Source organism: Sinohyriopsis cumingii, chromosome 7 (genome assembly GCF_028554795.1).
Source record: "Sinohyriopsis cumingii isolate HCF-2022 chromosome 7, ASM2855479v2, whole genome shotgun sequence".
In the NCBI taxonomy this organism is placed as follows: Eukaryota; Metazoa; Mollusca; class Bivalvia; order Unionida; family Unionidae; genus Sinohyriopsis; species Sinohyriopsis cumingii.
The window spans coordinates 18828566-18855441 of record NC_142967.1 but is presented as its reverse complement, the minus strand read 5'-3'; the positions used below and the strand labels follow the sequence as shown (position 1 = coordinate 18855441).

The 26876-nt window shown below is 35.9% G+C and overlaps 1 protein-coding gene across 2 annotated transcripts in view; it reads right to left on the bottom strand.

The window, feature by feature from the left end:
* Positions 1-26876, bottom strand: part of LOC149794812 (triacylglycerol hydrolase DDHD2-like) — a 96111-nt gene that overhangs the window by 18268 nt on the left and 50967 nt on the right. The window contains exons 13-20 of one of the 2 annotated variants that reach the window (XM_089964468.1): positions 22547-22642; positions 21982-22109; positions 21151-21370; positions 16423-16434; positions 15028-15121; positions 9237-9437; positions 6419-6557; positions 52-66 (exon numbers count right to left, since the gene is read on the bottom strand). In XM_089964468.1, the coding sequence (XP_089820594.1) occupies positions 52-66; positions 6419-6557; positions 9237-9437; positions 15028-15121; positions 16423-16434; positions 21151-21370; positions 21982-22109; positions 22547-22642 (905 nt within the window). The remainder of the gene's footprint in view (positions 1-51; positions 67-6418; positions 6558-9236; positions 9438-15027; positions 15122-16422; positions 16435-21150; positions 21371-21981; positions 22110-22546; positions 22643-26876) is intronic. The other variant, XM_089964469.1, reaches the window with a different exon arrangement.

Genomic DNA, 26876 nt, shown 5'->3' with positions numbered 1-26876 from the left:
AGCTAGGACTGGGCTTGGATTATATGCTCATCAACTTCCTCCCTGACTTACCAGTAATGATTAGAGCTAAAATGAGGAACAGATACTAGTTTATTACGTGTTATTATATCACCACTAATATTACTATCACAATCATCACCACAGTCTTCTCTTACACTCATCGTCAATACCACCACTATTGATACAAGTAAATCAATATTCTTCTTCCTACCATGTATGTTATGGACACTACAAAAAAAAGCACACATCCTAGGCTTTTAACATAAATATCCCTAATGAGTTTACATTTCTCTATCTTGGTATGTCTTATGGAAGGGAACTGCTAAAACACACTTCCAGCTTACAGTATGGTTAAGACTGAACTTGATATCCCTGAGCACTCTTTGTTCAGTATCTTTAAACAAGACACACTGAACAAGTTCACAGTGAAGTAACAATTGTACACCTTGTAGTTCACCACACTGACTGCCTAGATTGACATATTAATTATAACAATGTGTGTGAAGTAATAGACCATTTATTGGATGATTTCTTTGGGGATTTTTATAGGTTTAATCCCATTTTTCAGCACATGATAGGCTATACATGGTGGCCAGTATGTTTGGTGGAGGAAGAATCTGAAAAAATTCCAGAACAACCAGTGAACTATGGGATGCTACTGACAAGCTTTCTCACATACCCATATTGATTGAGCCAAGACTCAAACCCACAAAGACAGATGTGAAATGTCAGTGATCTGTAAACGCGAGTGTATCTGACCACTCAGCCACCTGTGACCACTTTTACTGGATAAGTCTTGAAATTATAATGCAGATCATTCTCTTGTTCAACCATTTGTTCATTCATTCATTCATTTCATTATTCACTTATTTATTAAATACATAATATTACACAATTTTACATTAAATACCATACCATAGCATAAAGCTGCAACCAAATATAACAAACAAATTATTTCTAGATATAAACAATATTACTTTCAATTTATTTTCATGCATTTACCAGACTGAAAGAATAAACAAAGAAATAAATCATACTGAAGACATTAATTAATTTATGAATTAATAAACAAATCAATAAATGAATACTCAGCTTATGTATTGTATTAGATATATGGAATTACTTACAGATTCCAGCCCTCCCAGACTTGAAAAAGTCTCTCTGTCTATACTTTGTATAGACAAAGGGAAGTAACTTAGATACCTCCTACCCCACTAGGTGGCACTCTGTATGTAGGATATTGTCGGTTTTAACTTCAGCACTGTCTAAGTCAGGATGCCTGCATTGCTGGCAGGGTTGGAAGGGACTTAGAGTATTGTGATTGGGTAAGAATGTTTGAAGAAACATAATTTACTATAAAATTTCCTTTCTTTGTCTAATACCCTTTGTTAAATATATTGTCTAATACCCTTTGTCAAATACCCTTTGTCAAATACATTGTCTAATACCCTTTGTCAAATACCCTTTGTCAAATACATTGTCTAATACCCTTTGTCAAATACATTGTCTAATACCCTTTGTCAAATACCCAATCTTATTAACATTAGAAGAATAGGTAAGAGGAGGAGGAAGTGCCAAGCATCCAACTTAAATGCACCTGTAGGATCAAAAGAACTCTCCTTTTAAGGATAAAACATTCCTAACAATAGCTGACACAAACGAATATAAGAGTATATATATGTCTACAGAACTATCTAGTGGACACATGGTTTTGGTAATTTATTATAATGGAAGGTTTTTCTCAGAGAAATCCAGCAAATGTTGACAGTTCCTACCCAAGGATGTTGTTGTGTCAGGACTGGCATGGTCTGGTGACTGTGTGGGCAACAACCACATGACCAACTAGACTCAGTTCCATGTTTTGTGAGGCCATATCATGCAAACTGAAGGAAGAAAATGTGGACCAGGCATACCAACCGATTCCATCTTTAATTTAGAAAATGCACTGAAAACAAGGCTCATAGAAACAGAAAATATTTTATGAGCTGAAATAATCATCAGACATATTTGTTCCTATGAGAGATCAGAGTATGCAGACTGGAGAAGTCAATTTAGATCAGATGATAATGCTTGTGGGATTCTGTCCCATTTAGCTGGTTTTAGTGGGAGGAAAAGCCTCTGACATCTGAATCGGATGGATATGGAGACCATGTACTGGTTCCTGTAGCCTTCCCTCTCTCAAGTACTGACTGGCTATTGACTAGATGTGCTGTAAAGTTATTTTCTGGTTGCCAGTAGAAGGAAGCCCGTTCTTTATGATGAAACCCCGTTATGTCTCTAATACAAATGAACCATCAGAACGATGGGTAGTTTTGATCTGCAGACAGAGCATGGAGCTTGCTTACTCCTAGGATGAATGACTCGTATGATAGTTGCTTCAGTGGGACAGTGGATAGAGGTTTCAACTTAGCCGAGTTGAGCCATATCAAGGCCCATTATAGATTCCACTTCAGGAACAGGGTTAGCATGAGAGGTTCAGATAGATCAAAGTTGGTTAGCAAGTCAGAGATCATTGTTGTGGCAAATATTATGAAGCCCATCATGTCGAAGTTTCAGAAATCATGCAGTGATATCCCTTAATAGTTAATAATGTCAGTGCTAGCTTCTTAATTTCTGAGAGAAAAAGACAGTCAGTCAGCCGGAAATTGAAGGCTGACAGTGGTGTGACATCATTTGCATAACATCAGTCACAGTCTTGTATACTTCAAATGTGGAGTGATAAGTGATGAGATCTCCACAACTGAAGACTGGAAGTACTTCTTGTGCAAGGCCTGCCAGACAAGAGCCATATGTAAAGTAGATGTTTCCCTGGGCGTGGGTGAAAGATTAGCAGACATGGCTGTTGGAGACCCTTCAGGGTCAGTAGGATTTTCCTGTGCACATCTGTCGTCAAGTCAAGCTGATCATGACCTCTCCAATTGGAGAGGGAAAATCAGGGTTATTTGGCAATCTGATCCCCTCATTTGCGGGATTATCTTCAGAATCAAAACTGCTGAAGGGAAGGCACAGGCCCAGATTTACTCAGTCAACTGAAAGGGCATCAACAGCCCATGCATTCAGATCTGGGAATGGCGAGATGAATGTGTGCAGCTTGTTGTTCCGACTTGTCACAAAAACAGGTATACCATCAGTCGATCCCACAAGCTGCATGCTCATTGGAAGAGTGATGGATAGAGGGACCACACTTTGTGCAGCAGCTGTCCCCTCCTTGATAGAGAATTGGTCAGAACATTCAGCCTGCCCAGAATGTGTCACATCTGAATGTTTATTTTGATGTTGAGATTACCAAGAAAGATAGTCCCATATCAGGATGTATATTTGTGGTGACTTCATTCTTGTTTGTGAAAGTAATTTACTAATACTGAACTGTACATGATTAGGACTATTAATGAATTAAGACATTCCTGTCAAACATATGAGGCATCGAGGATTGCCTTCATTTCCAAGTGGATGATATGAAGGGTTCTCCCTTGTTGTCTCCACTTGCCAGAGACTCGAACCCATGCAGAGGTGAGACAGCAGTGATCTGTAACTGTGAGTGTTTTAGACCACTCAGCCATTTGGGGCCCCTAGTTTGTTTGACCTTATCACCAAAAAAGACTTGGATGGCTAACCTAAAAAATAGAAATCCATTGATTCTTGGAGACCTGTTGACAGTTTGCAGCAAAATTTAAACTGACAATATCCAATATACGGAGTGCCACCTAGCTAGATCAAGTGGAGGTAATCTGTAAGAGTTACTTCCCTTTGTCCATGACGGTGTAGACATAATTTTAACGTCTACTGGAATGCTGGATTCTGGAGGTTGCAGAAGTAATTCCTAACGTTAATGCAATTGGGTGTTGTATGTGATTTAGAAATTCCATTTTTAATAAATTCAGAGATTAAAAAAGTCAAAATACTTTTGAAAAACTAAATATATTCCTCTACTATTCTTATTCCTACTTGTGATTGAATAAATGATTAATAAACAAATGATCAAACAAATATTAGGAAAACCATTAACAAATAGATTGGTTTAGCAAGTACATCAAATTGATCAATAAAAGGTAGCAAATGGATAGACAGATAAATAAATGAACAAATAAATAAACATGTATGCCACAAAACATAATTAAACTGAATTAATAATTTAAATGTTGCCATTATCAGATCCTTCAGGCAGTCTGAATATTTCAAGGATTTCTAATGAATTGCTGCGTATGTGAACTACCTGGTGCACTATTGTTCATATGGGAGTTAACTCCTGGGTTTGTGTAATTTGGATCTGTAATGTAGCTTTAGCAATTTTTCAGTCATATTGCTACAATGACTGCAGTGTGGCAGTTCATAGTGATAACTAGCACTGCGGTATCATGCCACCAACATGCAGCATCATGTCCCACCCAGTCACATTATCCTGACACCAGGCCAACACTAACCTCTTAATGCTGAATGCCAAGCAAGGCAGCTGCTAGTAACATTTTAAAAAGTTTTTAGTATGACTTGGCCAGTGTTTGAACCTGCAATCTCCTGCATCCGAGGTGGACACTCTAACCACATAGGCCACCAGAGTGGTCAACTCCTGGTGCACTTAGATGTTTATTTCGAGCCTAAGTGCTGTACATATGAAGGACACCATATGTCAAGTTTATTCTTAAAAATATAGTACTGATATAGTACCATGGGGTATATCAATATGCATGTCTAATATCATGTTATCATGGGGTATATCAATATGCATGTCTAATATCATGTTACCATGGGGTATATCAATATGCATGTCTAATATCATGTTACCATGGGGCATATCAATATGCATGTCTAATATCATGTTACCATGGGGTATATCAATATGCATATCTAATATCATGTTACCATGGGGTATATCAATATGCATGTCTAATATGTTACCATGGGGCATATCAATATGCATGTCTAATATCATGTTACCATGGGGTATATCAATATGCATGTCTAATATCATGTTACCATGGGGCATATCAATATGCATGTCTAATATCATGTTACCATGGGGTATATCAATATGCATGTCTAATATCATGTTACCATGGGGTATATCAATATGCATGTCTAATATCATGTTACCATGGGGCATATCAATATGCATGTCTAATATCATGTTACCATGGGGTATATCAATATGCATGTCTAATATCATGTTACCATGGGGTATATCAATATGCATGTCTAATATCATGTTACCATGGGGCATATCAATATGCATGTCTAATATCATGTTACCATGGGGTATATCAATATGCATGTCTAATATCATGTTACCATGGGGTATATCAATATGCATGTCTAATATGTTATCATGGGGCATATCAATATGCATGTCTAATATCATGTTACCATGGGGTATATCAATATCAATGAATCTGACATGGGCTTTATTCTGCCTGACAATTTTAGGAGAAATAATTCACCTGCAATATGGAGAGTTAATAACACTGGCAAAAGGAAATCAAACTCTTTCAGAATATGTCACTGCTAACATTATGTTCTAAACTCTAGATGATCTATGTACTTGTATATCATCTCCATGGATTAGTATACGATAACCATGACTATTTCCATCTTGTATTCCACATGCATAAACTAAAATCCCCATAGGAATGCAAATAAAGGAAGCAGACTAAATGTGGTGGTTCAGATGCAGGACACTGTGTGACATCATATTAGATTTATGTCTGCTGACACATAAAATACTTAGCACATCATTGGCCTAAAAGGTTGTTCTCTGATATCTTATACAAAATCTTCACATTCCTCACCAAATTAAGTGTCACAAAGTTAAGAAAGTCCAGTTTTCTGCAGGCAGTCACAAAGTTTTACAGCATTGCAGCAGTGGGGATTTCTTTTCAAGGGGAGGCAACACCTGTGAGGAGTATGGCTAAAAGCCAGATAAATTTATGATACCACTGGAGCATGATGAGCTTTAACCTCACATAAATAACCTAATAATAATAATTCTTTAAGTGCCGCTGTGGGTATGACATCAAATGCTCACTTTTGGCTGTAATATTAAATCTTACCAATAACACCCATGACTAGATGGGGAGAAGACATAATCAAATCTTACCAATAACATCCATGACTAAATAGGGAGAAGACGTAATCAATATCTTACCAATAACATCCATGACTAGATAGGGAGAAGACGTAATCAAATCTTACCAATAACATCCTTGACTAGATATGGAGAAGACGTAATCAAATCTTACCAATAACATCCATGACTAGATAGGGAGAAGACATAATAAAATCTTACCAATAACATCCTTGACTAGATATGGAGAAGACATAATCAAATCTTACCAATAACATCCATGACTAGATAGCGAGAAGACATAATAAAATCTTACCAATAACTTCCTTGACTAGATAGGGAGAAGACGTAATCAAATCTTACCAATAACATCCATGACTAGATAGGGAGAAGACGTAATCATTAAAGCTTTCGATTGGCCTCTCTTGTAAAACATAGTCGATCCTCCGACCCTCATTCAGCTGGCCCATAGGAATCTCATCCTCATGACTAGATGCTATAGCTGTTAGAAACGTAAGGAATGCAAATGGATCAGGGAGACTGTAGTTTCAAAAAATCATTTGTAGGAAAAAAACATAAAAACAGGTAACATCACAATATATAAACAGAGGAAATTCCAAGGAATTATATGTCTTGCCTACTCCCATGTCTGGTACAGATACATGTAAATTTTCACTTGGAAATGACCTTTCACTTTGACCTTACATACGGATCAGATAGAGGGTAGAAGTATATCAATATGAATAATAATAATACTTACTGATTCTATAGTACATGTATGATAGCTAGCCTTCCAGGGTTCAGGACTTACCAATGTACAAAAGACTTGAACCCTAAAACTTACTAAGCTTTTCAAGAGACACTGACCTTGTTTGGATGGCTGAGTGAGTGAATGGATATTAAAGGGAAAAGTTCCTTTATTCTACAGTGCAGTCAATGATAAATGAAACCAAAGACTAGGAAAAGATTTTAAAATGACCATGAACTTGCTTATTTGTTAGAACAAAGACAGGAGTGCATGGATCCGAAAGGCAGATCTCCTTGATGTTACAGTCAGTCTTCCACTGTCTGTCTGAGTGTGTGTGTGTGTGTATATATATATATATATATATATATATATATATATATATATATATATATATATTAATACATCACCTTGCCTGCACACATGACCCCATATTCCATCACAACTATGCACACATCACCAAAAATGATGCTACTCAATCAGTGTTATATGCACTCATGTGTAGCAGATACACTTGCATGACTACCTAGTAATTAATTCTCATCTACCTACAGGTCAGAGAATTTTTAATTTGTACTCTATGGAGATTGGAACCAGTGGACCTGGCTACGAATCTCCATAGAGTACAAATTAAAAATTCTCTATCCAGTATGACAGTATTACTTGCATTAAAATACTAATTCTGCCTACTATTATCAAGCATTCTTCTATAGAATCCAGGGATAGCAGTTTCTGTTCTGTCTGGTTTATATTAATAATTCTTTATAATTAATTCTATATACTTTGATTTCTTTCATAGGAATCCATAATGACTGTGTAGATAGAAGAGAATTAATTACTAGGTCATCATGTGAGTGTGTCTGCTACACACTGCATATAACATCAACTGAGTAGCATAATTTTTTGGTGATGTGTGCTTAGTCATGAGGGAATATGGGCTTGTGTGTGCAGGCAAGGCGATGGGTGCAGTTTACCCATGGACCTGGTTTCGAATCTCCATAGAGTATGAATTAAAAATGTTCTAACCTGTATGATAGTATTAATTGTATTAAAATATTAATTCTTCCTTTTATTATCAAGCATTCTTCTACAGAATCCAGGGATAACACTTTCTGTTCTGTCTGGTGTGTGTGTGTGTGTGTGTGTGTGTGCATATAAATATATACATACATACATATATATTCCAAAAATGTGTTAATGAAGGATGGATGACTTACCACAGTGCCTGATATGACCTAAATTCAAACCACAATGTGATGGACAGTTAAACAGATATAGGTAACACTATTTATCTCTGTAGTAAAAGTTACATGGGTCATGTAAGGCATTTACTGATATAAATTTAAAAACTAATTTTAGATTTAAAATTTAATCATAATATAATTAAAACAAAGTTTATTCCATTGTGATTTTTTAGTGATGTGAATATTGATTGTCATAATAAAACTTCCAGACCAAAATTAATCAATTGCTATGGACTTTCACAATGGCAGTTTGGCATTAGACTGGGTCAAGAAAGTTGATATTGGAATGAACTATTACTAGTGCTGGGGGAATCAAGGTCAGATATGGATGGATATTTGGCTATGAATGGGATCGAGGAGTAATATACAGTAAGTTTTTTCTTAACTTTTACATTAACATTTCTTCAAAATGTTAATTTAGCATGATGGAAAATTTAACATAAAAAATCTGAATTGACAGACATGTTTCTACTGTCTTTTACATATATGAAGAAACATATTTCTATGGGAAAAATAAGTATTTTGTAAGAATTGAAATAAATGACATAACATACCATGCAGAAGATACATATGAAGTTACAAAATGCCTCCATATTATTGGACTTGTGTGCCCTTTTTTAATTGCTGCTGGTATTTTCCCGGGCATTGTTTATAAATTTATAAATGAAAACATTGTCACATCTCTGTTTATGTTTGTAGTAAAACTTCTTCCTAACCAGAGGTGCATTCCCTCTTGCATTATAGCACACAACAAAACCGGTTTAAACCAGATCACCTCGCTTGCTTGACTGTGCCTAAAAATGACTAAGTACGTTATCAATGAAGCTGCCATTAAGCATTTTTCGAGGAATTTATATAACATTCTTCAAATGGAATTTTGAAAGTATGTGTAATCAAATTCTCCAAAATGATGCCTGTAGCTGTAAAAAGTGACTCAGAGCATGTACATGAGCTATTTGAGTTGTACCAAACCAATGACCAGCTGGTCATAAATAACATGGGGCAAGAATGAATTTCAAGTGTTTATAAAAACCCCAGCTTGCCTAATACTAGCCATGTTAGTTTTAAACATTGTAGCATCTAAATATCACTAAACATCATGACTGAAATTTTTAGGTACAAATCAAATATGCAAATCAGAAATTCTGGGCTAATTCTTAAATTGATATGCAGCAAAAGGTTCCAAACTTACATGTGGAGTCATCATCCTTAGACAGTTCCTGCACCATTGAGGACATCTGGCTGTCTACCTGTTCCTCCAGAGAAATCTCTGCCGTGTTAGTGTTTCGGTGTGCCTGTGCAAAACTGTTGATGGAGTGCCATGTGCTCTTCAAGGAGTCAATTATCTTCTGCTTGATGTCAGCACCAACTCTGGCAATGCTCTCCTTCAATTCTATGTTGACAAAAAAGAGCCTTATCAGTACATCATAAAATGAACCAACTCTGGCAATGCTCTCCTTCAATTCTATGTTGACAAAAAAGAGCCTTATCAGTACATCATACAATGAACCAACTCTGGCAATGCTCTCCTGCAATTCTACGTTGACAAAAATAAGCCTTGTCAGTGCATCATGAAATGAACCAACTCTGGCAATGCTCTCTTTCAATTCTATTGTTAACAAAAAGAGCCTTATACATAACAGAAAGTCTTTCTAATTTGTAAAAGTGGTTTCTACATTGATGTTCAAGACAAATATAGTTTTTTATCAATCTACTCCACTTCTCATTTCCCCTGTAATCAGAAAGTGTTTGAGAGTGATCAAAGTTTTGATGTATTTCTGTGCTTCTTTAGAATATGCCCCCAACACCCATTCATTCTTAGAATTTATAATGGAAGAAATCAGATAAAATATTACACAGCAAAGACACAAAAGTGTTGGATTTATCGTACACACCACAACATATTTATTACAAAGGACTTTTCATAGACCAGGTTTACCATATCATTTTGTGGGCCATAACTTGTTAGCAAAGAATAAGGCTAAGAGGAGACAACAGATCCAATTCCTGAGCACTAAGTCTGGTGTTTGGAGCTTAATCCACATGTAATTTGAGAGCTCATCATGCATAATCATTGTATCCTCTGCATTTTGATTCTCTGTATCACTTTAATTTATTAATCTCTTTTTGAGAAAAGCTTCAGCTAAACAGGGGCCGTAAGGTATAATAAAAAAAAACATTAAAAAAAAAAACAACATGAAGAGCTGAAATCTCTTTCTCTCTCTCAAAAGACAGTTTTAAATATTTCATCTGCTTCTTTCTTTGAAAATGTTAACTAACATTGTTACAGCTCAACTGCTTGAAGGCTATCCTACTCACAGTTAGTTGGTTAAATGGGGAAAGAGAAGGGCAACTTATTCTTTTTGTGAGCAATAAGCAGTGCAGTAAATTTCACAAAGATTGGTGTCTAAGTACAGATGTTTGTTACTGTAAAAGATTTTATTAATTGGTAGGCTTACATACATGTCAATGAAACCATAGTAAGTATCAGCCTTAGTTTTACTGCTTGAGACAGTACTAAACATCAGGTCAAGATGAAGGCATAATATGGATGAAAACTGCAATCTGGCTAAGAAACAATCTTTTCATGTAAAGTGGACAATGTTATTCTTTGGCTCAGATATGATAGCAGCCTAAGTGCTGTGTTTTATAAACTCTGACAAAAGCATCATAAAAATTATCACCTGGATCAACAAACTTTAGGAAATCAGTGTTAGTGTGCCACATACAATGACCATGTACATGGTTCCTTCGCTTTTCTAAATAAAAATTTCCAGGTCTTTTCCAGGATGAAATTCATTTCATGCCACATACAATGACCACGCAAGATCGGTGGAAGCTGAAAACAGCTAAGGACAAGCTCGTGACATTTTTTATTTTAAAAAATCTTGACCAACATGGACATTATGGTAAATCTTCCAGAATGTAACATCATACAAATTCATACTTTTGCTTCACTTCTGCCATACATTACTATGAAGCACCATGTTGATGGATTTTTTACATTGCTGAAAGATGATTACATCAGTATATATATATATATATATATATATATATATATATATATATATATATATATATTGTTTAACAGTTTATCAGCACAATCCTGGCTATGTAGTGCCAAGTAAGCTGAGCTATGCTCCCAAAACAGCACAAACAAAAACAAACATATAGGATTGAATTCCATGTAATAATACCAGCTATAATAAATGATAGTCAGGGTGTATACATCTTTTATAACTGAACGGAAGTTTATTGAGTACAAAAATGTTATGGATATTAACCACAAAAAAAAAATTCTTCCATGGTCCATAAAATAGCACAATAGTTTACAGTTGTCCCTCTCTTATATGGCCACCCATTCTGCACTGGGAAAGTGGATATATAGAATAAATGGCCTTTCCAGAGGGAGGAATATATTTGTGAGAAGTATATGTTTGTTTAAGCTACATATAACTTCAAAGCATTTAATATCTTAATTAGAAATTGGCATTAATTACACTGGTCAACAGTGAAATCATTACTGACTTGAAAAGGCCCTAATCTGTAGTATTTTGGTGTGCCGAACACGAATATAACCGTGAAAAATTTGTATTGGCTCTCGTTTTGAAGATATTCATATACCTCATTTTCTATGTTTCACTGTGTAAATTTCTCCAGTAGGACTGCAGCAACATCCGGAATAATGATGTAACATTGCATAATACCATCATGCTCACATCATCCACAGTTAATTGCATCATTTTCTGATGCAATGCAATACTAATGCCATGCGGCTGCTGAAGTAAGTTGACGTCAGCAGTGTACTATACATGTGTAGGCCTATTATACTAATGCCAGGCGGCTGCTGAAGCTGACGTAAGCAGTGTACTATATAAAGCCCAATCAGATAGGTTCAGCATTTAAAATATTTTAGACGTTGTGCGAGACAGTTCAAGCTACTGTTACATAAAACTTATTATTTTATCCATTTACGTACAATAAAGAACAGTAATGCCTCGAAAGTGTGTTAATACCGCGGACAATTTTTGCTATATTTGTGGGGAAGTGACATTTGCCAACCAGAAGAAAAGTATCAATTCTCAAGTGAAGAAGGCATATCATCTTTACTTCGGATGCAAGGTTGGTGACCAAGACAAGCCTTGGGCTCCGCATATATGCTGTGCTACATGTACAACACAGCTTTCACAGTGGTTGAATTGCAAAAGGTCATCAATGCCGTTTGCAGTCCCAATGGTGTGGAGAGAGCCAAGCAACCACCTAAATGACTGTTACTTCTGCTTGGTTCCTCCTCTTTCCGGCGGAATAACGAAGCGAAAGAAGTCGAGAATAGTCTACCCAAACATTCCGTCTGCATTGAGACCAGTTCCACATGGTGAGGGACTTCCTATTCCAGAACCTCCAGCAGAATATTCTCTTGATTCATCTGACGAAGACAAAGGTGAGTCGACCTGTTCTTCTCCTGGTCCATCAGCATGCAGTGATCCAGATTTTCACTGTGGTGCATCATCAACCCCACACAGAATAACACAGGAAGAACTAAATGACCTGATTCGTGATTTGGACTTATCAAAGAACAAGGCAGAATTGCTAGGATCAAGACTCCAACAATGGAATCTTCTAGAAGAAGATGTCACAATTACTGCATATCGAAAGCGCCACCAGCAATTGGAGCCTTTCTTCAGAAAGGAAAGTAATCTGATATTCTGTTCCGATATTGAGGGCCTCATGAATGCTTTAAAAATCACTCATGACCCACAAGAATGGAGACTATTTGTGGACTCTTCGAAACTGAGTCTCAAGGCTGTGCTTTTGCACAATGGAAACATTCTTCCATCTATTCCAGTAGCGTATGCTGTCCACATGAAAGAGACATACGATAACTTAAGGCAGCTACTGAATTCCATTGAGTATAACAAGTACAGCTGGCACCTCTGTGGTGATTTGAAGGTAGTTGCCCTTTTAATGGGACTGCAGCAAGGATATACAAAATACATGTGTTTCTTATGCGAGTGGGATAGCCGAGCAAGGGAAATGCACTACATGAGGAAGGAATGGACTCACAGGCAGAATGTAGCCATTGGAGAGAAGAATATCCAACACCCAGCTCTGGTTGAGGCTCAGAAAATCTTGCTACCACCCCTTCACATCAAACTAGGTTTGATGAAGAACTTCGTGAAAGCCATTGACCGGACTTTGCCAGCATTCCGATACCTGCATGAAAAATTCCCTCGACTCAGCGAAGCAAAGATTAAAGAGGGAGTTTTTGTGGGTCCTCAGATTCGAGAGCTTTTCAAAGATGACCGGTTCAACAACTTGCTGGAAGGTGACGCGAAACAAGCATGGAATGCTTTTCGCCTAGTTTCTACAAACTTCCTCGGAAATGTTAGGGCAGAAAACTATAAGGAACTAGTAGAAGACATGTTGATGAAGTATAAGAAACTTGGCTGCAATATGTCTCTAAAGATTCACTTCCTTCATTCCCATTTGGATTTCTTTCCTAGCAACTGTGGTATTGTTAGTGATGAACACGGCAAACGTTTTCATCAAGATATCGCAACAATGGAACAAAGATACCAGGGAAAATGGTCCACTACAATGCTGGCTGACTACTGCTGGACACTCCTCAGAGATGCTCCCGAACAGCTGTACAAGAGACAGGCGAAGAAATCTAAGATGTAGTCAATGACTTGATTTTTTATAGGTAGGCTATTACAGTTGACCTTTTACTATTGGAATGCATTTCGTTATGTAAACATTAATTTCTTGCAGATTACAAAAAAACTAGAGCCAATTTTGCAATTTGACTGTCATATTCGTGTTCAGCACATAAAAAATGATAAGAATTGACTAATTTTATTTCAGTAACATGACTTTTGTAAAAATTTGTTGTCCAGTGTTATTAATAGGTTCTTCTTAAGAACAGACTTATTTAAATTAAACATACATTCACAGTTCTTGATTCTTAAGCATGACATGCAAGTGGGGTATGTTGTCACTCATACTGCAAAACCATTACAAAATGTCATTTAAATCAAATTTAAATTTAAATCTTGGTAAAACATGACTTGGCATCATTGTCTTTCACTTACTCCATTTTCTCACTCCTGCAGAATATTCTCCATATGATGTTGCTTATTTGAGTCTTTCCAACATCAAAATGTTTTGGCAAGTACTCTGGAACTCTCTCCATGGAGCTGAATAACTTTCACTTTTTCTCTAAAGAAGTAATTTTTTGTTTACATGATAATCTTTAAATGTTTCTGACAATTTATTCCTTCATTGTGAATTGTATAATACAGCAATTAATTAAATATTGGAGACAAAATGTTTGTACAGAAGACGAAATGCCTTGTTTATAAAGGAAATGTTAAATGTACTGTCACATGATTTTTTGGTTCTCCTCTGATATCCGGCTTTGTACAAGGGTTATTTCCCCTTGTGCGAATCCATAAAATCTATATTTAGCCTATGTTGACCATGTTATGATCCTGACAATGACATCCTGTGTAATCATCAAATAGATGAACTCTACAGCTGTGTGAAGCCCAAAACTCTCATCACAAAACTGTTTAGCTAGTTTTTTGTAGACATTGGTGTTTATATATAATGATATAATATTAACTGTAGTGGTACATGTTATAATGTACTTTAGCCAAATCTTCTTTCAGTAAAGAAAATCTGACATCAGGAAACAGACATTGGTAGAGATAATCAGATTAACTTACCTTAATGTATGAATTAAATATTGGTTCTGGATACATATTAAATTAAAATGTGGCCACTTGTGAGTGGTAAATGTTAAATTTTCGGCCTTAAATGCTGGCTGCGTGCCACACTGGAGGGTGGCCACCCACAGGGGTATTTTGCTACACAAACTCATCGGTACAGAGAAAACTGGCCATGTTAAGGAGGTGGCTGCTGTGAGGGGGGCCGTATCTGAGGGGGACCACTATATTATATATATCTTACAAGTTACATACCTAGATGTAACCTCTTCCTGCCCTTATGGTGAGGCATTAGGACTGCTTTAACTTCATGGGCAGATGGGTGGATGAGTGGTTCAATCCTGTAGGCCTGTGGAGTGAAATCAATACAACAGCTTTGGACATGGCAGAAATTACAACAACCTTTCAGCGCAGTGCAACTTGAAATGTAAATCTGAAGGACACAGCTAATAAAATACAACTTTCTCATTAAAATGTCCTACATACTTAGTATACAAAGTACAACTCTCACTCATTATAATGCCCTTCTTACACATCATACAAATACAACTTTCACTCATTATAATGCCCTTCATACACAGCACACAAAACACAACTCTCACTTATTAAAATGCCCATCATGTATCACTTACAAAATACAACTCTCACTCATTATAATGCCTATCATATATGACTTACAAAAAACACATTATAATGCTCTTTAATATAGTGCTGAAAATACAACTCTAACTAATTATAATACCCATCATACATGGCTTACAAGACACATACTATAATGCCCTTCACTACAGTGTAGAAAATATAACTCTTATTATAATGCCCTTCATATACAGATTACAAAATATACCTCTCACTCTATATAATACACCTCATTATATTAGTTAGTAAACATTCCATTGTCTCTCAATGAGGTGGCAAACAAATAACCATTCAAAAGCTGCAAAGTCTATCAGCTAGGCGATACACTGGATGGAATTCTTTATCTAATTTACTATACATGAGAATACTCAAAATTCTTTTAACTGAATTATAAAGGTCAGTACTGTAAAGAGTGGTTGACAATTAAATAGTCAAGGACTCACTTATAAGTAAAACTAATGGGAATATAGTCTGACTGCTGTACAAAAATATATACTTCACATGTAGCTGTCATTTAATCAATTTTAGACTTATACATATATGAAAATTTGGGTCTAAGAATGAGTCATTTCAACTGTTTAAAATCTGGTGCATGCATCAAAGTTAGAAAAGAATTTTTTTAAGCGTAATAGGTTTTAAGATCCAGGAAAGGTCTTTCAAGATCAAATCTGTTAATCTCACAGACAATTTATAAAGAAACAAGTCTGGATTGGATTAGTGAAACTATTTTCTCTCTTTTGCTGTGTGTGTGTGTGTGTGTGTGTGTGTGTGTGTGTGTGTACAGCTTTGAAATGACCCTGTGATATCCTATGCAGCCACAGAAATGAAATCATTTTTAATATCTGGATGATCAGAGCTTTGTTTTAAGGATATTCATATTTTGTAACCTCTTCCTTGTAAAACAGTTAACATTAAAGAAAAGGTATTTCAGAGATAAGAACATTCCTTGCTCTAACTGCAAACAGAGCTTTTAATCAGAAATAATCAGTTAGAAACAAAGTATATACTTACAATTGGGTCAAACTGTAAAAGAAATGGAAAAATTAAATTAAGAAGACACTAAATATTTTGGTAAATTATGTTTGTCTGATAGTACTTAACAGCTCACACTAACATTAGGGAAATAACCTCTGTTACACCTGCATCCAGCCTTTCTGAAAGACCAAAGAATACTTTTCCATCTATGTATCATATAGATGTTGGAAGTAATTCTTATAGATTAACTCCTCTTTTTCCCACTGGGCATCCATCTGTTTTGTGGATGTTTACCAGTTTAAACTTGAGTGAAACCTGTAACCTGTCACACAGAAGGATGGGAGGGTTTTACAGTAATGTGATCTGGCAAGTGTTTCGGAAAAAAACTGATTTACTGCTAAATTTACTTTCTCCATCAAATACATTCCCCTATCACATTAACATTGGAAGAATAGGTAAGTGGTGGAAGATATGTTCTTGAGCAATCAACCTCTTTTGATTGATTTACAGGAAGGCAGCACAATCAAAGACTGTTCATTCATACTCATGTGATTTAGATCCTTGTGTTATCCTGCAACTGGCTCCTGCCTTGCATGTAAATAATCCAGACAAATCCAGTGAACGTTTTAAGGTCATGAATGGGATTGAGGCTGAGCTGTCATGAATGGGGAGTGAAAAATGTCAAGGCAAGCTCTTTCATTTAAATGACCATGTCACATAAATACAAGCTGGGAGAAATTTGAGCATACCAGTAAACTGAATCCACTATGACTTGAATGGACTCATCACATTTGAATGCCAGGCCATTGGAAATTACTCATATTCCATGAGCTGAAATCTTAATGAGATGTACCTGAAATCTTTATGAGCTGTACCTGAAATTTTTATGAGCTGTACCTGATCCTGTGAGAGTTCAGAGTATGCAGATCTAATAACCCACTTTAGCCAGACAGCCAGTGCTTGTGTGGTTATGTCTTGCTTTCCCACCATAACTGGTAGGAAAAGCCTCTGATGGCTGCTGCAGATGTTCTCCATGTGCCCCAGATAGCATCTGAGTGTGCATACTGGGTACTGCAGATGTTCCATGTGCCCCAGATAGCATCTGATTGTGCATACTGGGTACTACAGATGTTCTCCATGTGCCCCAGATAGCATCTGAGTGTGCAGACTGGGTACAGCAGATCATCTCCATATGCCCCCGATAACATCTGAGTGTGCATACTGGGTACTGCAGATCATCTCCATGTGCCCCAGATAGCATCTGAGTGTGCATACTGTTTACTGCAGTTTCAATTCTTGCAACAGGATTGAGGAGAGAGGACGAAGAGTTATTTTTTGTTGGCCTACAGACAGCAACCTGTTTTTAGATACAACACCAGCTTGCCTCATTTGTATTATTCAGCTTTTGGAAAAGAACTGCATTTAGTTCCAATCCACAGACACTGCATGCTCCTCCTTCACCCTGCAAGCTGTTACAAGTGCTATGAGAAAACAAGCTTTGAACACATTTGATGATTATCCTCAACAAGTTTATAGCATTTGCTTTTCCTGCACTTGTTTGACATTTCTGAAATGACTGAGATATAAAAAAACAGGTTGAAACAACAAATAAATAATTCAATTAGGTGAACTTACAAAACCAAGATGACTTACAAAAATGCATAATAAACTGAAGTGAAATAGTGTAATACAAAAACACCAGTGAAAACTACAGGTGAGTGATACTAACTGAAAGTATATGGACAAAAACAATGAATAAATATGAAAAAATTCACCAAAGCCCCCACCACAAAATTTGTATATACCAGGTATATCAACCTTTTGACTTACAACACCACTGAAAGAAATGGTGGATGGCTGAAAGTTATGATGAATTACAATGGATTCTTGGAGGCAGTGATAACTGATTCAATAAAAGTTAAAAGTGGCAGACATCCGAGATATGGGTATGAACATAACAGGGCAAAGGGAGATAACTTGGAAGAGTTATTTCTCTTGATATTTGAGATAATGGGAAGACATTTTTTCATCTTTCAGGGATGGCTGGATTCAGAGGCAGCATAGGTTAATTCCCTCATGTTAATCTCACTGGATAATGTACCTGAACGAGAAATACATGTATGCCTAATCTTAATATGACACTTAAGGGTTATGTCTACACAGATCCCATTTATGGGTTATGTCTACACAGATCCATAGTATGGATTATGTCTACAAAGATTCCACTTATGGGTTATGTCTACAGAGATTATACTTATGGGTTATGTCTACAGAGATTACACTTATGGGTTATGTTTACACTGATGACACTTATGGGTAATGTCTACACAGATCCCACTTATGGGTTATGTCTACAGAGATTACATTTATGGGTTATGTTTACACTAATGACACTTATGGGTAATGTCTACACAGATACCACATATGGGTAATGTCTACACAAATCACAAATCCCACTTATGGGTAATGTCTACACAGATCCCACTTATGGGTTATGTCTACAGAGATTACATTTATGGGTAATGTTTACACCGATCCCACTTATAAGTTATTTCTACAAAGATATCACTTATGGATTAGTCAACATAGCTCACACATATGGGCTATTTCTACACAGACTACACTTATGGGCTATACATGCACCACTCTTATGGGTTATGTCTCCATAGATCACACATTTTTGTTATGTCTTTGTCTCACTTATGGTTGCCTAAAGACAGACCATGAATGGATTACATCTACACTGATCTCGATTATGTCTAAACTGATCAAACTTATGGGTTACATCTACAAAGCTCACACTTACGGGTTATTTCTACACTGATCAAGTTAATGGGTTATGTCAACACAGATCCCACTTACAGGTTATGTTTACACTGATCACACTTGTATGTTCTATGAACATAGATCCCTCTAACAGGTTATGTCTACACAGATCTCACTTATGGGTTATGTCTACACAGATGCAATGTGTGAGTTACGTCTACATACATCTCACTTATGGTTTATGTCTATATAGATCACACTTATGGGTTATGTCTACATAGATCACCTACTGGTTATGTCTATATAGATCACACTTATTGGTTATGTTTACACAGATCACCTACGGGTTATGTCTAGAAAGATAACATGTATGGGTTATGTCTATATAGATCACACTTATGGGTTATGTCTATACAGAATACACTTATGGGTTATGTCTATACAGAATACACTTATGAATTATGTCTCTCTCTCTATATATATATATATATATATATATATATATATCACACTTATGGGTTATGTCTATACAGATCACACTTATGGGTTATGTCTACATAGATCATTAATGGGTTATGTCTATACAGATTACAATGATGGGTTGTGTCTATATAGATCACACTTATGGGTTATGTCTATACAGATTACACATGGGTTATGTCTATATAGATCACTTATGGGTTATGTCTACATAGATCACTTATGGGTTATGTCTACATAGATCACTTATGGGTTATGTCTATACAGATTACATCTATGAGTTATGTCTATATAGATCACACTTATAGGTTATGTCTGTACAGGTTACACTTATGGGTTATGTCTAATAGATATAGATCACACTTATGGGTTATGTCTATATAGATCACTTTATGGGTTATGTCTATATAGATCACACTTATGGGTTATGTCTATATAGATCACGCTTATGGATTATGTCTACATATATCACACTTATGGGTTATGTCTATACAGATCACACTTATGGGCAATGCCTACACAGCACACAATGCCTACACAGCACACAGGAAAGCTAGTCATGGCTCTAATACTATCTTGAAAACAATCCTGGGTTCAAAACTTTCGAAATGGCTACTTGTCTTGCTGAAAACATATTTACTTATGTTTAAGAATCTATACAAACAGAATATCCAGTTTTCTGCAGATTTGTATGTTTCATCCAAACTGATCAAGAATTCCTCAAGTTTGTTATATAAAAAAGCAGGATAACTAAAGCATAAAAAGAAGAAAAAAATTCACTTGAACTGTGAACATTTTGTTGTCATTACAATGAGTGTTACCAAAGGTATGCTACTAGAAGTGCATATATCTTTGCTAATATTTTGTGTGACAATGAATTCTATTTTGCTATTTTAAAAAATGTCAGTACTTGGAAAACATTCTAATGTATTGACAGCTGTACTGGAAGACACAGCCAATACAGCAATGACAGAGAATGCAATATATTACCCATGAATGTGTGTCTATGTGGTCAAAATCTGAAAAATACCTATTAGTATTTTTTCAGTCGGTGTCTGTTACTATTTTTTTCCTGGCTAACCTGACTGCAACAGGTACCACTCTATGTCATGAGTTCAACAGTAAGACTGCTTTCATACCATATTCTTAGCTAATTATTCTGCTGAAAAAGCCATTTTTGAAAGTTGTAAAATTTGCATATGAAATGAAAAGGATTCTTGTGCCTCCTACATGTAATTTGAACACATGTTTACCTGTCTGTTAACTTAATCTGAAACTATGGATCGCCCTGGTGACCTTACGTGCTAAGGTTGGTATAAGCAACTGGTGCAAACTGGCAATTCAGCATTTCATAAAGAAGAAGAAAAAAAAACTGATGCTGAAGAAAAGGAAATGGGGAAATAACAAACCAAATGCTGTTATAGGTGAGGAAATGGAATAAAGAGAGAGTAACTGCCAGGTGTTGCTTATTGCACATTAGTCACAAGTAATACAAAAGTCATAGTGAAGTCTCCTCACCGGGTGGAAGATGTTGAAGACTTTGTGACAGGTAGGCAGTCTGAAGTCTTCTCCAAGTTGCTCAACCCCTCTGGCTGCCAAGAATACTCCAACTGGGGAGCCCAAAGCAAAGAAGCACATTGGCTTGAACAGCAACTGAGGATATTTCACATATGGCTGTCCTGTGCCAGCAAGCCCCTGGACATAATCCACAGTAATACTTGAACTTTTCTTAACAGGACTGAAAAATAATAAGCTACAAATTAATTGTTTTGCATCCCAGCTGCCACGACACTCCCTAATACAAAGGATATTTATGCACAAGTTTCAATTTTTGATTATTCCTTTTTGTCACATCAACTCTCCATAAACTCTCCATACAAATGACTAAATTATAGCATTATAACTCTCCATACAAATGACTATCCAAATTATAGCATTGTAACTCTCCATACAAATGACTATCCAAATTATAGCATTATAACTCTCCATACAAATGACTATCCAAATTATAGCATTGTAACTCTCCATACAAATGACTATCCAAATTATAGCATTATAACTCTCCATACAAATGACTATTCAAATTACAGCATTGTAATTCTTAAAGAGTTAACTGATCACTGATGTGGCAATTTTCACTGCTATATGGTATGTGATAGTTACGATCTAGAAGACCAAAGTAATAAAACAGTGAATTTGTTTCTTAGATACCGGAATAAAAAACTCCCCTAACTGCTCTTAATGCAGTACACTGACTGTAGTTACTTCTATTGAAATATTACACCAACAAGTGTACACAGTTTCTAGATACATGCAAATTTATCAGAGAATAAGTTTTTCTTTACGTACGCCTCTCCCATCGTTTCTTGTTGAAGTTGTTGTGTTCTCATAGCTGCTTGTTCTGCTTTAAGTTTATTCTTTAACAACCTCTCTGTCTCACGTTTTTCTCTCAGTTCAGACTCCTTCTTCCTTTTATCCTAGAGAAATTATGAAATAAGAACACATTTTGATGAAGTAAATATCTGTTCATACCAAGCTATTTTAAAATACAACATACTAAAATGGCTACATTGGTGATGAAGTGATCATGAAATATTTCAGGATATGGCATTTGAAAGCTGACAGAGAATTATAACATTGGTCTATGGCATGCCTTTCAAGTGGGAGCTCTGGAATGGTTTTACAGACTTTATGCAGTTACAACTGAAGCATCCCAAAAATATAATTACCAAGACCTCATAAAGTAAAACATAAAATGGATAAATAGAAGACACTTTAAAATCCAAGAACTCTCTTACAGATGCAATTTAAACTACAGTGGGAAGTTCTTTAGATACAAAGGTAGTCTGGTCTGCAAGATCTCTTTTTAAAACTGCCTTTCCTGCCTACAAAAAAATGAAACAGAAAAACTTACCTTTCTGTCAATTTCTTCTTTGAGTAGACCCTGGAGCTTTTTCCTTGGTCCCATGGGCAAACCAAGATCTTTCAGGTCTGACTCACTGCACATAATCTGCAGTTATAAGGAATGTTACAATGCTATAATGAAACACACCACTACAATGATTTCACTATTTTTCATTAGGTAAGTATGTCTGTGGGTTTTATGGTTGCACATAAAATGGCATGAGAACAATGTTCTTTCTGTAGGAACAATAGGACCCCTTTCTACACCCATCAATTCACTAAGATGTTTTTGATTTTTTTGCAAAATTGAAAAAGCTGGCATTCATGAACATTAAATTAATTTATTGTAATATACCTGTCTGAATTTCAAGATTATATATATATATATATATATATATATATATATATATATATATATATATATATATATATATATATATATATATATATATAATCTCATTATCTGCCTGTATTGAATAAGTACCATATATAGGTACACCCCACTATAAGCTGATTCACTCTATGCTGTTTAAGTGTAACATCATCAAATAATTATACCCTTTTTCACTACAAGTCATCTGTGATTCATTTTTACATCACTGCTTGTGCTGCCTTGCCAGCCACTAGAGATGTGCATGGCTCTATTGAGCATCTCCAATACTGCTAGTTGCTGCATCTCCTTTTTTATTCGTTTTTACATCACTGTTTGTGCAGCCCTGCCAGCCACAAGAGATGTACATGGATCTATTGAGCATCTCCAATACTGCTACAGGAAAGCATCATGTCTTTTTCTCCGATCATATCATTCAGATCTCATCTCCCTGATTATCATTTAAAATACTGTATATGCTATGTCTATAAAATGTCTTCAAAATATTTACTATATTCATACCATTCATGTGCTTTAAAAATGTTATAAACTGCGTTTTTTTGTTTAGGTACAGTATGTTTTCAATTGCAATTAAATATTTAAAACTTAGCCATGTTTTAAACCTTGCTGGTTTTATTCTGCATATGTGTAGGTTCCTCCCAACTAAAACATTAATTACTATGGAAACAATTGCTTCAAAATATGCATTTTCACTACATGTGGAGCATCTGATGTATACCTCCCCAACATCAAGTGGGGTATAGACCATTCTTAGAATGTATTCATATATTCATGTGACCCTGGGTCAGCGAATCCAAAACGAGGCTAATATAGGCACCAGTTTCATTTTACCTCGCAACCATGGTTGCTACAGTTGATACCGGCAACAGAAAAAATCGTGACAATTATTGTTGTGTTCCGCTGTGCAATGGGAATGCTAGAATTCACATAGATTTAAGCTTCCACCATATCCCATCAGTGAAGAAGATGGAGCTTCGTAGAAAATGGATTGTTGCAATACGTCGTGATGAGGGGCTGAATTTTAAGGTAAGAAACTGGATGATTGTTGGTGTGTTTATATTTTCTTGCAGCTGAATGATGTAAGAATAAGAATTCCAAACGCAAAATAGATTCTGTCGATGAAGTAAATGATTGTATTTATGTGTGTTTCATAATGACAGGTTTCTAAAAATGTTACCCCTAGTCCCATTCCACATAACGGGGTCATCGAAAACTGGGCGTACCTCCAAGCAGCGCATTTTTATAAGAAATTATGAATTTTGCGTAGGAGTACTAAGTACAGAAAAGGTAAAGTTGTTACCTAGTTAAAAAAAACAAGTAGAATGTAAATGACCACGATAGAGAAGAGAGATAGCACCAGTACAATGAAAATGATGAGAGTACAAGTTGAATGAAATTGCGAGAGAGAGAGAGAGAGAGAGAGAGAGGATAAGAATTAATGAAGCTGTTGATAAAACATCACTGCATAATTTCTCTTATTTACTCTGAAAAGACCTGATTTATGTGGGGCTTATTTTGCTTGCTGTTCTCCTCCAGATGGCACTGACATTTAATCAAACCATAGCTTTGTAACTTTTGTTTTACACATTTATTTCATAGTGTGTGCATGGTGTGTGTGTGCATGACACAGTGTGTTTATGTGTATGAGAGAGAGAGAGAGAGAGAGAGAGAGAGAGAGAGAGAGAGAGAGCAGACAATCAGTGGAAAGCAGCCTCTGTTAAAACTCTTGTATAATTTTAAATTATAGTGAAGCTGGTAACTTTGCTAGTTATATTTTTTTGTCTCCATTATAGTTAACAAATGTTGATGAAAAGCTACATTATTATTTTATCTTCTTCAGATCCTGTGAGTTGCATATAGCATGCAAAAGTAAAATTACAGAGCTGGAGAAGAGACTGAGGAAAGCAGTAACAGAATTGGAAGAGAAGGAAAGGCAACTGCAAGATTTGAATAAAAAAATAAACATGGAGAAGCTTGGATTGAACAGATTTACAGATGATGATGAAATGATAGAATTTTACACTGGTTTTCCCACATATGAGGTTTTTATAACCTTCTTCAATAGCATCAAACCGACTGCAATTAGAATGAAGAGCTTATATTACAGCACAGGGAATGACATCAACATCAGGGGACGGCAAAAGGCAATGGACCCAGTGGATGAACTTTTCATGTTTTTGTGTAGATTGAGATGTGGATTTCCGATTGAAGATATGTCTGTTCGATTTAATATTCACAGGTATTCTGTAAGTCGGATAATAATCATGTGGACAAATTATTTGTATTTTTTACCAAGTCGTGAGCAGGTTCAAGCAAATATGCCTCTCGATTTTCAACTGTCCTACCCAGGAACTAGAATTATTATTGACTGCACAGAAATATTTACAGAAAGACCCTCATCTCTAGTGCTTGCATCAAAGACTTATTCAAACTACAAAACTCACAACACCTGAAAAGGTTTGGTAGGGATAGCCCCACACGGTGCAATCACGTGTGTCTTCCTTGTACTCGGGATGCATGAGTGATGTGGAGATCACAAAGCTGTCAGGGCTTATAGATTTGTTAGAACCAGGGGACCAAATCATGGCAGATAAAGGTTTTGTTTTACATTAAGTTTTAGAAGGTACTGGTGTTTCCATTGCAACACCACACTTTCGGTGTAGTGATGGGCAGTTCACAGCTTCCCAGGTGGAAACCAATCAAAAAATTGCAAGCCTGAGGATACATGTGTAAAGATACATTAAGAGGGTGAAAGAATACAAAGTTATTACAGTCTGTGGTGCCTTTGACAATTTCTGGGTCAATAAATCAGTTGTGGACAGTAGCAAATGTACTGACTTTGTTCAAATGACCACTAATTAAACAAAAGAAATAGCATTTTGTGACATGGAAGTATCATGTAGAACTTGTGAATGAAAACAAAGATACTGAGACATTATGAAAGTACCATATAAGGTTCATTTTATTGACATTTCAGTAGTTTATTTTTAGACCTTAAAATCATGCCACATTTCATTGGCATCTTGTCATGCAAATACCTTTTAGATGTGTGAATCTTGTTCATTTTATTAACATTTCAGTAATATACAAGTTTTTTTAAAACACCTTTAGTAACATCGTGTAATATTTCAATGACATCTTGAATTTCATGCAAATACCTTTGGTAAGATGTGTGTATGTCAATATATATATATATATATATATATATATATATGTATATATATATCTATATATATACACACATGCAATTACTCAAAGGGTTCATGTGAAAATGATACACAATTCTATAATGCATCTATGGGTGACTGTTCCAGCCTATATACATATATAGTAAGCAAAACCAGCTACGCTGAATTTAAAATTGACAATTTATGTAAGTAGATTTTAAAAGCAGTGCAACAAAGTCCACATTGGCAACTGACTTGCAGCCATTTTGCTTGGAGTTGTCAGAATGATTTAATAATGTAAAGGCATAGAAAATTCATTTTAATATATCTTACAAAACATTCACATGCATATATACAAACAGGAGAACATACTAATTGAGGTAGAATCTAACAGAAGAGATCAAGCTTGTCCTTGACAGCTTGCCAAAATTCCCTGTCAAACAGAATAGTCTCAACATGAAAGTCATTTTCCAACCACACACAAAAATCACACCATTCCAGTCCTGTAACTGCCAACTGCATTTGAACTTGGTAGTAGTAGTTGTGGTTTGTCTTCAATTTCAAGGCATCATTAGAGACCGCAAGGTACTTCAGAGATAGTAAAGTGTCTGCAACTGGACATTTAATCTCCAACAAACCATGGGGGGGGGTCCTGTTGGGGTTGTAGACTTTACGATCAGGAGTTGCAGCAAGCCAATGACAAAATGGGCTCACAATTATGCCACTTGGGTACAGATTGACATTGTCATTCATTCTCTAGAAGAAAAAAGTTATTTTTTTTA